The sequence below is a fragment of the Electrona antarctica genome (genome assembly GCF_951216825.1).
Source record: "Electrona antarctica genome assembly, chromosome: 1".
NCBI classification, from domain to species: Eukaryota; Metazoa; Chordata; class Actinopteri; order Myctophiformes; family Myctophidae; genus Electrona; species Electrona antarctica.
Genome location: NC_136806.1, coordinates 15,640,476 through 15,653,062, shown reverse-complemented (window position 1 = coordinate 15,653,062; position 12,587 = coordinate 15,640,476). Strand labels below are relative to the sequence as shown.

The following is a 12,587-nucleotide window of genomic DNA, read 5'->3' as shown; positions in this document are numbered from 1 at the left end:
AAATCGTATCCCATGACAAAGAAATATTCTTTAGTTCCAAGCATTCGTTTTGCACGAAAAACACTCCTTGGCCTAAATTTGTGATGACAGTTATGGCCATTTCTTTAGCCTAAGGAGTGTTTTTTGTGCAAAACTAATGCTTGGAATGGATTCAGAATCATGAAAACCCCCCTAGTTTGACATGTCACATGCTACTTAAAGCATAATGAAATTTGGAAAATGTTGCCATACGTCTGTTGTCTATGGTGTGGTATACAAAATGTTAGGTCCGTGGCTCAAATGCAGAATCAATAATGGACCGTGACATGAAAAAGTGTTGAAAACCACTGGTGTGGTGTAGAGGATGGGTATATTCATTGTGGCGCTGCTCACCTGGAACGCGTCCAGGAGCTTCCCGTTGAAGTCGATGATGTCCGAGGAGCCTGCGACCCCCTTGTCTCCTGGATGACCCTGACAGAGACCAGAGACAGCACCAGTGGTTAACAAAAGTACTCACATTAGGGCGGGAACCCCTTTTGGTGTTTTAAGCATTTTGTTATACTTTAGCCATTGAAAAATAGCAGATCGACAAGCTCATAGCGCGGCACCGAGTGCCGCGCTACGAGCTTGTAGATCTGCTATTTTTGTGAAAATGTGGTGCAAATCTTTGAATATATATTCTTTCACAGCGAACGTTTTAACTCAAATCTTTGCTTCAGGGGGGTCCCTGGAACAACATATTTTCAGATGGGGGTCGGTTGGCCAATTACATATAATTGTTGGGGTCCTTGACATGAAATAGTCTGAAAACCACTGATATAGAAACATGGGTTTTTCAGAAAACTGTCAGAATTTAGAAGACATTTGTAGAATCGTCCTCAGGTCAAAATGGGTTAAGTAAAAGTATCAATACTGCAATCAATGTAGAATTTACTCAAAATGTACTTAAAGCAGCAAAAGTAGAAAGTACTCACTATGCAGAATGTCCCAACATATATTGATACAAACCTTTTGAAAATAGCAGATCTACAAGCTCACAATGCGTCGCATTGCTTGATTGATTGTATTTGCGACACATGGTGAGCTTGTAGATCGGCTAATTTCAAATGGCTGAAATATATACAGTGTAGGGCTGAAGTGGGTAAAAGTACAATATTTGGATCCGAGATATAGTGGAGTAGAAGTTAAAGTAATGGAAATTGTAGATGCTCAGGTAAACTACAAATACTCAAAATTGGACCTAAGTACAGTAATTAAAGGGATTGTGACATAAAAAAAGTTTTTGTAATTTTTCTCATTTTCTTTAGCTTTTCTGACCTCAATAGAGCGTCACAGTCCCGCCCCCTTTCATGACGACACCAGGCCCAGGAAATGAATCACAATGCATTTTTCCCATAGACATTTCAAAAAGTATTTATTTAAAGACCTTTTAAGCGTCGTACGAAGCCAACTCAAGTTGTGACAAATCATGACAAAACACACAATATTTTGGACCAAACAAATAATTACATAGAAGAAAAACAACAAAAAAGTGTTGTAACCTGCCGTTTTTTTCTACTTTCCAATTCTTTGTTTGACCCGAAAAATTGTGTTTGTTGTCATGATTTGTCACGACAAGAGTTGGTTTTGTCCGCGGCGTAAACGTCTTTAAATAAATACTTTCTGAAATGTCTATGAGGAAAATGAACGGAGAATCATTTCCTGGGCCCTGGTAGGGGGCGGGACTGCGACGCTCTATTGCACCCAAAACAAACTGAACTTTTAACATTCAGTAGATCTTCTGTGGTCTGGGGATTTCTGGCTCAAACAAGTGCTCTGATGTTCCTGCTGACTGTGATGTCACAGCTTGCAAATCATATATTTCAATGGGATTGGCCAGCAGACGTCACAGTTTTGCCTGTTTTCATTGCAGCTCAAAAGGCTCCAGAACACACAGAGAAAACCCCAGACCACAGAAAATCCACTGAATGTTCACAGTTCAGGGTGTAATTGGGGTCAGAAAACCTAAAAGAAATGAAAATTACTGGTCATGAAACCTTTACGTAAATGTACTTCATGGCTACTTTCCACCACTGGAAAGCACTGAAGATATGGGACAAACACACACAGCAACAAGCCCACTGCGTGACCGACGGGCACATGTTTGGACCAAACAGCACATACCATGGGTCCCTGGGGTCCGTGGTCACCGGCTTCCCCTCTGTCACCCTTTGAACAGATTTGAACAGACACACATTAGAGATAAAAAGAGAGATGGTTTGGTGGTTTGCTTTAAAACCCGTTTGGTGTTTTAAGCTTTATGTTATACTTTAGCTGTTGAACAAATAGCAGATCTACAAGCTCATAGCGCGGCACCGAGTGCCGCGCTATGAGCTTGTAGATCTGTTAATTTTTTTTAAATCGTGAAAATGTGGCGCAAATCTTATATATATTCTTTCAGAGCGAACGTTTTAACGCAAATCATTGCTTCTGGGAGGTCCCTGGAACAACATATTTTCAGATGGGGGTCCGCAGCCAAATACAGATAATTCTGGGGGTCCTTGACATGAAAAAGGTTGAGCACCACTGACATAGAAACATAGGTTTTTCAGAAAACCTCAGTCCTAAATGGGTTAAAGGTGTAGTGAAATGAAAAATACGTTTTTCACACTTTTAGACCATATCCGTGGTCATCATATGGGCATACCTAACAATGGATGCCAAAAAAATGGGCAAATTCTCATTTGTGTGTTTTTATATCAAAAGTACATAAAAATATATTTTTTATTACTTCCTGAAAACGAAAACGTGCTGCGTGTGAGGCCCACATCGATAAAAGCCAATAAAAATGAAGCTCACCCGTTTAATTCCCCATATGTGCGCATCCGTGCAGCACAGCTGCTATTGATTACAGAAATCCTCTGTTTTTATTCCCATTCAAGATAACATCCAGACGGTGTATTACTCGGTTTCAACTTAATCATCACGCTAAAATATGTATCTGAAAACATTATAGGGTAGAAATAAGCCGCATAACAGTAAACTGGTACAGCTGGCCGTCTATCTGATTTGTAAACAAACACACTTATAGCATAGCAACCGTCCCTAGCTACCGTCCCATCGCCTGAAGGGATGCGACGCTCTGATTGATTCAGAAATTTCAGACCGGTGTTTCAACTTGAATCCGTTTGAAACTTCAAAATAAAATGTCCACCATTTCCGTTGCACTGCACCTTTAAGGTTGTCTATAAAGATGTATTATACAGTAGGTCGTTTCGAGGAAGCAATCTGATTGGTTGAAACAGCCTTCTAGCCGTGCTTTAAACGAGTGTATAGGAACGCCTAATCAAAACATAGAAATCAGCTGCTCTGTTCTCCCAGAGCACAGACAGCTGACTGGGTTGCTAGGCTAGCGAGTTTCTTGGGACATTTGTGGTCATAGTGGCTACATTTGTCATTAAAACAGTATGATTTTTTTGTGAATATCTTAATTTAATTTAAAAGGGTATAATTGCAATATTACACTCGCGGGTGTGCTTTAACGTCATTTAATGCACTTCTACGCTGCCTTTCGGAACCGGGCGAGTTCCTGCAGCAACGCAGGCGTTCGTTAATGACGCGAACGCACACCCTCTTGTGTAATATTGCTTCATTCTAATATATTGCATTAAGATCATAAAACATTAATCTAAATGGCCCGCTACCATTACTGCCACTAGTACTATTGCTGCCACTACAACTGCATGCATGTACTGCTATAACTACTGTTATGTTGCGTTCACACGAGCAGATGCAAAGATGCCAGCGACGTGAAGCTACGAATAGAAGCAAATCCGACGCTGCTGCAACAGCTACAAATACACTGTGTAGCTTTGCATCTTTGAATCTTTTGCTTCCGCCCGTGTGAACGCACCATTACTGCTCATGCATACTGTATACTGCTAGTACTACTACAATTAGGACTACTATAACTATAGTGCCACTGTAACCTATTACAACTATTATTACTGCTAGTACTACTACAATTAGGACTACTATAACTATAGTGCCACTGTAACCTATTACAACTATTATTACTGCTAGTACTACTACAATTAGGACTACTATAACTAGTGCCACTGTAACTTATTACAACTATTATTACTGCTAGTACTACTACAATTAGGACTAGTGCCACTGTAACTGTCTATTACAACTATTATTACTGCTAGTACTACTACAATTAGGACTACTATAACTAGTGCCACTGTAACTGTCTATTACAACTATTATTACTGCTAGTACTACTACAATTAGGACTCCTATAACTAGTGCCACTGTAACTGTCTATTACAACTATTATTACTGCTAGTACTACTACAATTAGGACTCCTATAACTAGTGCCACTGTAACTTATTACAACTAGTATTACTGCTAGTACTACTACAATTAGGACTCCTATAACTAGTGCCACTGTAACTTATTACAACTATTATTACTGCTAGTACTACTACAATTAGGACTCCTATAACTAGTGCCACTGTAACTGTCTATTACAACTATTATTACTGCTAGTACTACTACAATTAGGACTACTATAACTAGTGCCACTGTAACTTATTACAACTAGTATTACTGCTAGTACTACTACAATTAGGACTCCTATAACTAGTGCCACTGTAACTTATTACAACTATTATTACTGCTAGTACTACTACAATTAGGACTAGTGCCACTGTAACTGTCTATTACAACTATTATTACTGCTAGTACTACTACAATTAGGACTACTATAACTAGTGCCACTGTAACTTATTACAACTAGTATTACTGCTAGTACTACTACAATTAGGACTCCTATAACTAGTGCCACTGTAACTGTCTATTACAACTATTATTACTGCTAGTACTACTACAATTAGGACTCCTATAACTAGTGCCACTGTAACTGTCTATTACAACTATTATTACTGCTAGTACTACTACAATTAGGACTACTATAACTATAGTGCCACTGTAACTGTCTATTACAACTAGTATTACTGCTAGTGCTACTACAATTAGGACTACTATAACTATAGTGCCACTGTAACTGTCTATTACAACTATTATTACTGCTAGTACTACTACAATTAGGACTACTATAACTAGTGCCACTGTAACTTATTACAACTATTATTACTGCTAGTGCTATATGAATTGTTGTTACAGTACTTGTACTGAATGTACTAACTAGACTACTATTATTCCTACCGCTGCTGCTAATACTAATAATAAAGACTTCTACCTTGAATCCTGGCAGTCCATCCAATCCCCTCTCTCCTTTCTCTCCAGCACCTGCCTCGCCCTGTTTCAACATGCAGGAGAAGGACATGGTCAGTGTGAGAGTTATATTCACAATGTCAGTACATAGTGAGGTCGTATCTGATACTTTCCGTGACCGCGGAGAGCAAAGGTCCTTTCTCAGTGGATTTATCATCTATGAAGAGTGTACACTCTCTGAGTTACAGACCATAGCCGTCATCACAGATGTGACGAGGTCAGCACATTTGAGCACATTTGGGCAAGTGGCTATGGTCGTTTTTAGCCCAAGGAGTGTTTCTTCGTGCAAAACTAATGCTTGGAATGGATTCAGAATCATGAAAACCCCCTAGTTTGACATGTCACATGCTACTGAAAGCAGAATGAATTTTAGGTCATTTTGCCTTATTGTGCCTTAACAGGTTGTTGATGGTGGCCATATGGATTTGGGGCTCTCATGAATTTTCCCCGCATTTTTGCGAGGTACATGAGGGCTCAATTTGTTTTCTAACCTTCATAGATGATAAATCCATTGAGAAACGGACCTTTTCTCTCCACAGATACGACCCCACTAACACTGCATGTGGTCATTGAGTACTTGTAGAGTACCGGGGACCCCTAGGGGTACTTTCAGGGGGGAATTTCAGGGGGTCCTTAGCTAAATTAGAGATACAGTTAGGAACCAAATGGACCCTTATGGGTCTGTAACTCAGAGAGTGTACACTCTCAGAGTTAAATTAACAGTGATTTTACAATATCAATTGGGGTACCAGAGATAGAAATGCCATTAAATCGGCGTCCATAGCCTATTGCATGTGAAACTGGGTGTCCATGAAATTAACATGTTTCGGAATCACTGCTAGAGCCGTAAAAATCCTCTCTTATCGGGGTCACTGGCATATCTTTTCAAATGGGGGTCCTCGGCCTAATTAATGTCGATTTTGGGGGTCCTTGACATGAAAGAGTTTGGGAACCACTGTTGTAGAGTTCATCGTTACCTTTCCCCCTGGAGGGCCCTGCGGTCCAGGATAGCCAGGCTCACCATCTTCTCCCTGTTTGTTGACACACATGATGGGTTACCAGTGTGGTCAAGACCTGGGTCAAGGTTATTATCGTTAACTAAAACTAACTAAAAAACTAAAACTAACTAACTAAATTAATAAAAACATGTTCGTTAACTAAATAAAAACTAGAAAAGGAAAAGAAAAACGATAACTAAACTGAAACTGTATTGTGTGTTTAGTGTTTACAAAACTAAGATGTGGGAGATGTGGTCGGGAATGACTGAGATAATGTATGATGACGTATGATGATAACAGCACCACTCACTTCACACGGGTGTGATTTCATTTTATTATCATTGAATGCCATTTGAGGCAACAAAGTATACAGCCAGGCTTTAAGTCATGCTATTTTAGAAAAATCGTGAAAATGTGGCGCAAATGTTTGAATATATATTCTTTCACAGCAAATGATTTTTATCTTTTTTATTTATGTTTGCTTCTGAGGGGCCCCGAGAACAACATATTTTGAGATGGGGTCGGCGGCCGAATTCAAATCATTTTTGGGGTCCTTGACATGAAATAGGTTGACAACCACTGATATAGAAACATAGGTTTTTCAGAAAACTGACGATGATGATGTAGAATCTGATCTCAGGTCTCAATGAATGGATGAAATATATATTTATTGAATACAAAATGATGCAATGCAATATATTTAGTATGGTTTGGCGATGAATTGGATCTGCTTTTTAGGTACTCTGATCAAACGCATCAGTCCCAACCAGGGACTCTGAATCCCCCGTACCTAAACAGCAGATCCAAAATGACAGATGGAGGAGGGTGAGCAGCAAAAGTTTAAGCAGACAGCAGCGCAGCAGCATCAGTGTGCAGCAAACAAGCAGGATGAGCAGTGCACACTTCCAGTTTAAATAGCCGGTATGAAGAAGGAATGAGTGTGTGATTGGATGAAGTGAATCATGTGAATGAGAATGTGATGCTGAGGCGCAACATTTCCTTCTTTGCTCATGTCTGTGACAGGCCCATTTCTTTGTTTTTTATGTGATTATTAAATTATGTGGTCATCAATTATTATTGATGACCAGCTGTCTGAGCAGTTCATTGACTGGTCTTTCGCCATACTTCTGGCTGAAAGGGTCGTTGTGTCTCAGCTGATATACAAGAGAGGTAAAGTAAGTACGTTTCATATCGATATGGGTCTGGTCTGTTGCTCATTTAATTATGCTTTATAGTCTGGTCTATAGTCTGGTGTATGTGTTGTTTTGTCATGTCTATAAAAAAAACCAATAAAAACTAATATAACAAAAAAAGAGAGGTAAAGTAAAAGATGAAACCATGATGAGTGGCATGATGAGTTTAGTGATCTTACTGGCTTTCCAGGCGACCCCACCGCTCCCTGAAAGAAATGTCAGATGAGAGAGAGGACATAATAAGTTTACTCAGGTCTTTAATAGCCAGCATGTTATAATGTTTGATGAACAACAAATTGATTGTTTAGTAGTAAACCCAAAACCTGGACTCACCTCAATGGCGTCACGACCTGGAAAACCCTGTGGATGAGAAGAAAGGACAAAGATCTTACAGTAGTAGTGTTATGGTGAACGTTGATAAATGGCCACTAGATGTCAGTGTTGACTGGTGTATTAACCACTGTCATCCTGACATCGCTGGTTTGAGTTTGAGCATGTCATTTTGGACATGTTACAAAAAGCAAAAATAGACACATGTTACAAAAAGCAAAAATAGACACTGGTACAGAAGCGTTTAGATTGGCTATTAAGTACAGTATATAGAACTTAAAGCTCCACTATGGAACTATATACAGTATATATACACATACTGTACTAGATGTATATGCTATGTGTATGTAGATATCTTTTTTGATTGATTGATTGATTGATTGATTACTTTATTAACAGTTTTGCAAGAAGAGGCATGGTGGCACAAATTTATACAAAAGTATCCTATAGGTCCGGATGACCCAGATAACCAACTTGCACATTGGGAGCAATTAGGGGTTCAGTGTCTTGCTCAAGGACACTTCGACACTAACTCTGGGGGAGCCCACAGGGATCGAACTGGGACCCTCTACCGGCCACTCTGCCCCTGAGCCACTGCTGCCCCATCATTGTTTTCTTTTCTTTCTTGTTTTTCTTCTAAAGTCTAAAGCGTCAGGGAACGAATGGTGGGATTTGTTGTTTGTAAATGCAAATGTCTAATTTGCATGGGACGTAATAATGTGTCATTCAGTACAGTAATTAAACATATTACATAGTGATGTAATAACCCATTCTGTACGGGAACCCCTTTTGGTGTTTTAAGCATTATGTTATACTTTAGCTATTGAAAAATAGCAGATCTACAAGCTCATAGCGCTGCACCGAGTGCCGCGCCATGAGCTTGTAGATCTGCTATTTTGGAAAAATCATGAAAATGTGGCGCAAATCTTTGAATATATATTCTTTCAGAGCGAACGTTTTTAACTCAAATCTTTGCTTCTGGGGGGTTCCTGGAACAACATATTTTCAGATGGAGGTCGGCGGCCAAATACAGAACCTTTTTGGGGTCCTTGACATGAAATATTGAGCACCACTGACATAGAAACACAGGTTTTTCAGAAAACCTCTAGGATTTAGAAGACTTAAAAAAAATCGTCATCAGGTCTAAATGGGTTAAACATAGTGATGTAATGTATTATACAATACAGTTATTATTAAACATATTAAAATAGTGGAGCTGTAAGTGGTTAAACAGAGCCTGGCCTGTCGCCTCAGACTGATTGACTCTTTTAAAGAGAAATATATGAACATGGCGCCCCCTGCAGTCAGGACTCATACTCTGCACAGCTTGATGAATGAGGCCTGCACTGACCTGCTGCGTGGAAAAGATCTGCTTTGTGTGTGTGTGTGTGTGTGTGTGTGTGTGTGTGTGTGTGTGTGTGTGTGTGTGTGTGTGTGTGTGTGTGTGTGTGTGTGTGTGTGTGTGCGCGCGCGTGTGTGTGTGTGCTCTCATGCGTGCGTGGGTGCTTTTGCATGTTTGTAATCATGTTTTTTAGACCAAAGACATGTATGGAGAGTTTCATAGATTTATACATAAATATACATACATACATACATACTGTAGTGAACATACACACGTAATACACACACACACACACACACACACACACACACACACACACACACACACACACACACACACACACACACACACACACACACACACACACACACACACACACACACACACACACACACACACACACACAGAGAGAGAGAGAGAGAGAGAGAGAGAGAGAGAGAGAGAGTGTGTGTCAACACTTGGGACTGTAATCCAGTATCATATCCTGGCATATATCCATACAGCTTTGGTAATCAGAGCTATTGTGTACAAATGAAAGTTTATGTAAATACTGTGTGTGTTTGTGTTTGTGTGTGCGTGCACATGCGTGCGTGTGTGTGTGCGTGTGTGTGTGTGTGTGTGTGTGCGTGCCAGGTGGGCTTGTGCTCTGAGCAGTTCAACATCTGCTGTGAAGTCATCCATAGCTATAGGGGAGATCTTGTGTAAGAGCACCCTCACAGGCGCACACACACACACACAGACACACACACACACACACACACACACACACACACACACACACACACACACACACACACACACACACACACACACACACACACACACACACACACACACACACACACACACACACACAGTACACAGCTGTCCGATCGCAGGGGTTGCCGCGTGTTTATCCGTCCTCTCAAGTAGTTGCTCGTACGTTGTAATAAATGTTCTAAATGTTATCATAAGTTGGAGGTTATTAACCCCTTTCTCTTATTTCAGAACTATAATCAGAAGCTACGCAGTGAGGTTTTCCATCTGGCGCCCATCCTTCTGCTCCACGCACACACGCACGCACGCACGCACGCACGCACGCACGCACGCACGCACGCACGCACGCACACACGCACGCACGCACAATATGCTATATCTAAATTACATAAGTTTAGCCTTTACATACTCCTGTAAGGTCGTCTTTACATACTCCTGTAAGGTCGTCTTTACATACTCCTGTAAGGTCGTCTTTACATACTCCTGTAAGGTCGTCTTTACATACTCCTGTAAGGTCGTCTTTACATACGCCTGTAAGGTCCTCTTTACACACGCCTGTAAGGTCCTCTTTACATACTCCTGTAAGGTCGTCTTTACATACTCCTGTAAGGTCCTCTTTACATACTCCTGTAAGGTCGTCTTTACATACTCCTGTAAGGTCCTCTTTACATACTCCTGTAAGGTCGTCTTTACATACTCCTGTAAGGTCGTCTTTACATACGCCTGTAAGGTCCTCTTTACACACGCCTGTAAGGTCCTCTTTACATACTCCTGTAAGGTCGTCTTTACATACTCCTGTAAGGTCCTCTTTACATACTCCTGTAAGGTCGTCTTTACATACTCCTGTAAGGTCCTCTTTACATACTCCTGTAAGGTCGTCTTTACATACTCCTGTAAGGTCCTCTTTACATACTCCTGTAAGGTCGTCTTTACATACTCCTGTAAGGTCCTCTTTACATACTCCTGTAAGGTCCTCTTTACATACTCCTGTAAGGTCGTCTTTACATACTCCTGTAAGGTCCTCTTTACATACTCCTGTAAGGTCCTCTTTACATACTCCTGTAAGGTCCTCTTTACATACGCCTGTAAGGTCCTCTTTACATACGCCTGTAAGGTCCTCTTTACATACTCCTGTAAGGTCCTCTTTACATACTCCTGTAAGGTCCTCTTTACATACTCCTGTAAGGTCGTCTTTACACACGCCTGTAAGGTCCTCTTTACATACGCCTGTAAGGTCCTCTTTACATACGCCTGTAAGGTCCTCTTTACATACTCCTGTAAGGTCCTCTTTACATACGCCTGTAAGGTCCTCTTTACATACGCCTGTAAGGTCCTCTTTACATACTCCTGTAAGGTCCTCTTTACATACTCCTGTAAGGTCCTCTTTACATACTCCTGTAAGGTCCTCTTTACATACTCCTGTAAGGTCATCTTTACATACGCCTGAGGTGAGTTTTCAGACTACGACGGAAGATTGGGAGTGAGTCTGCAGTTCTGATCGCAACGGGAAGTTCATTCCATAGATGAATATTCCCTCTAGACCAGACCTGGCTCCAAGTTCCAAATATATATATCTCTGCTGCCTGTCGGGCAGAAACCACCTAAACGCCAAAATGTTAATTTTTCAGGTTCGATCCCTGTCTCCTCCTGTTTATGTGTTGATGAAGTGTCCTTGAGCAAGGCACTGCACTGTTACACGAGCAGGTTGGTGCCCTCCGGCATGGTTTCATCCACCGATGGTATGTTAATTAATATACAATTTATAAAAAGTTACTGACAGCCTGCAGTCATTTGCATACCGGTATATAAATGTTTCATCGGGAAGTACATCTATTGAATGTCTTTCCAAAGAACTGCCTTCTTTAGACCCCTGTATAGCTCACTCTTACCATGCAGTCACTTTGAGGCTTGCTCTCTCTCCATTTAGACCCCTGTATAGCTCACTCTTACCATGCAGTCACTTTGAGGCTTGCTCTCTCTCCATTTAGAACCCTGTATAGCTCACTCTTACCATGCAGTCACTTTGAGGCTTGCTCTCTCTCCATTTAGAACCCTGTATAGCTCACTCTTACCATGCAGTCACTTTGAGGCTTGCTCTCTCTCCATTTAGACCCCTGTATAGCTCACTCTTACCATGCAGTCACTTTGAGGCTTGCTCTCTCTCCATTTAGAACCCTGTATAGCTCACTCTTACCATGCAGTCACTTTGAGGCTTGCTCTCTCCATTTAGACCCCTGTATAGCTCACTCTTACCATGCAGTCACTTTGAGGCTTGCTCTCTCTCCATTTAGAACCCTGTATAGCTCACTCTTACCATGCAGTCACTTTGAGGCTTGCTCTCTCTCCATTTAGAACCCTGTATAGCTCACTCTTACCATGCAGTCACTCTGAGGCTTGCTCTCTCTCCATGTAGACCCCTGTATAGCTCACTCTTACCATGCAGTCACTTTGAGGCTTGCTCTCTCTCCATTTAGAACCCTGTATAGCTCACTCTTACCATGCAGTCCCTTTGAGGCTTGCTCTCTCTCCATTTAGAACCCTGTATAGCTCACTCTTACCATGCAGTCACTTTGAGGCTTGCTCTCTCCATTTAGACCCCTGTATAGCTCACTCTTACCATGCAGTCCCGTTGAGGCTTGCTCTCTCTCCATTTAGAACCCTGTATAGCTCACTCTTACCATGCAGTCACTGGGAGGCTTGCTCTCTCT

General features: G+C 41.1%; 1 protein-coding gene across 1 annotated transcript in view; it reads right to left on the bottom strand.

Annotated features, from left to right (window-relative positions):
* Window positions 1–12,587, bottom strand: part of LOC306926089 (uncharacterized protein) — a 257,755-nt gene that overhangs the window by 17,348 nt on the left and 227,820 nt on the right. The window contains exons 11-16 of the mRNA XM_079505347.1: window positions 7,785–7,811; window positions 7,631–7,657; window positions 6,238–6,291; window positions 5,226–5,285; window positions 2,143–2,187; window positions 373–450 (exon numbers count right to left, since the gene is read on the bottom strand). Coding sequence (XP_079361473.1) covers window positions 373–450; window positions 2,143–2,187; window positions 5,226–5,285; window positions 6,238–6,291; window positions 7,631–7,657; window positions 7,785–7,811 — 291 coding nt within the window. The remainder of the gene's footprint in view (window positions 1–372; window positions 451–2,142; window positions 2,188–5,225; window positions 5,286–6,237; window positions 6,292–7,630; window positions 7,658–7,784; window positions 7,812–12,587) is intronic.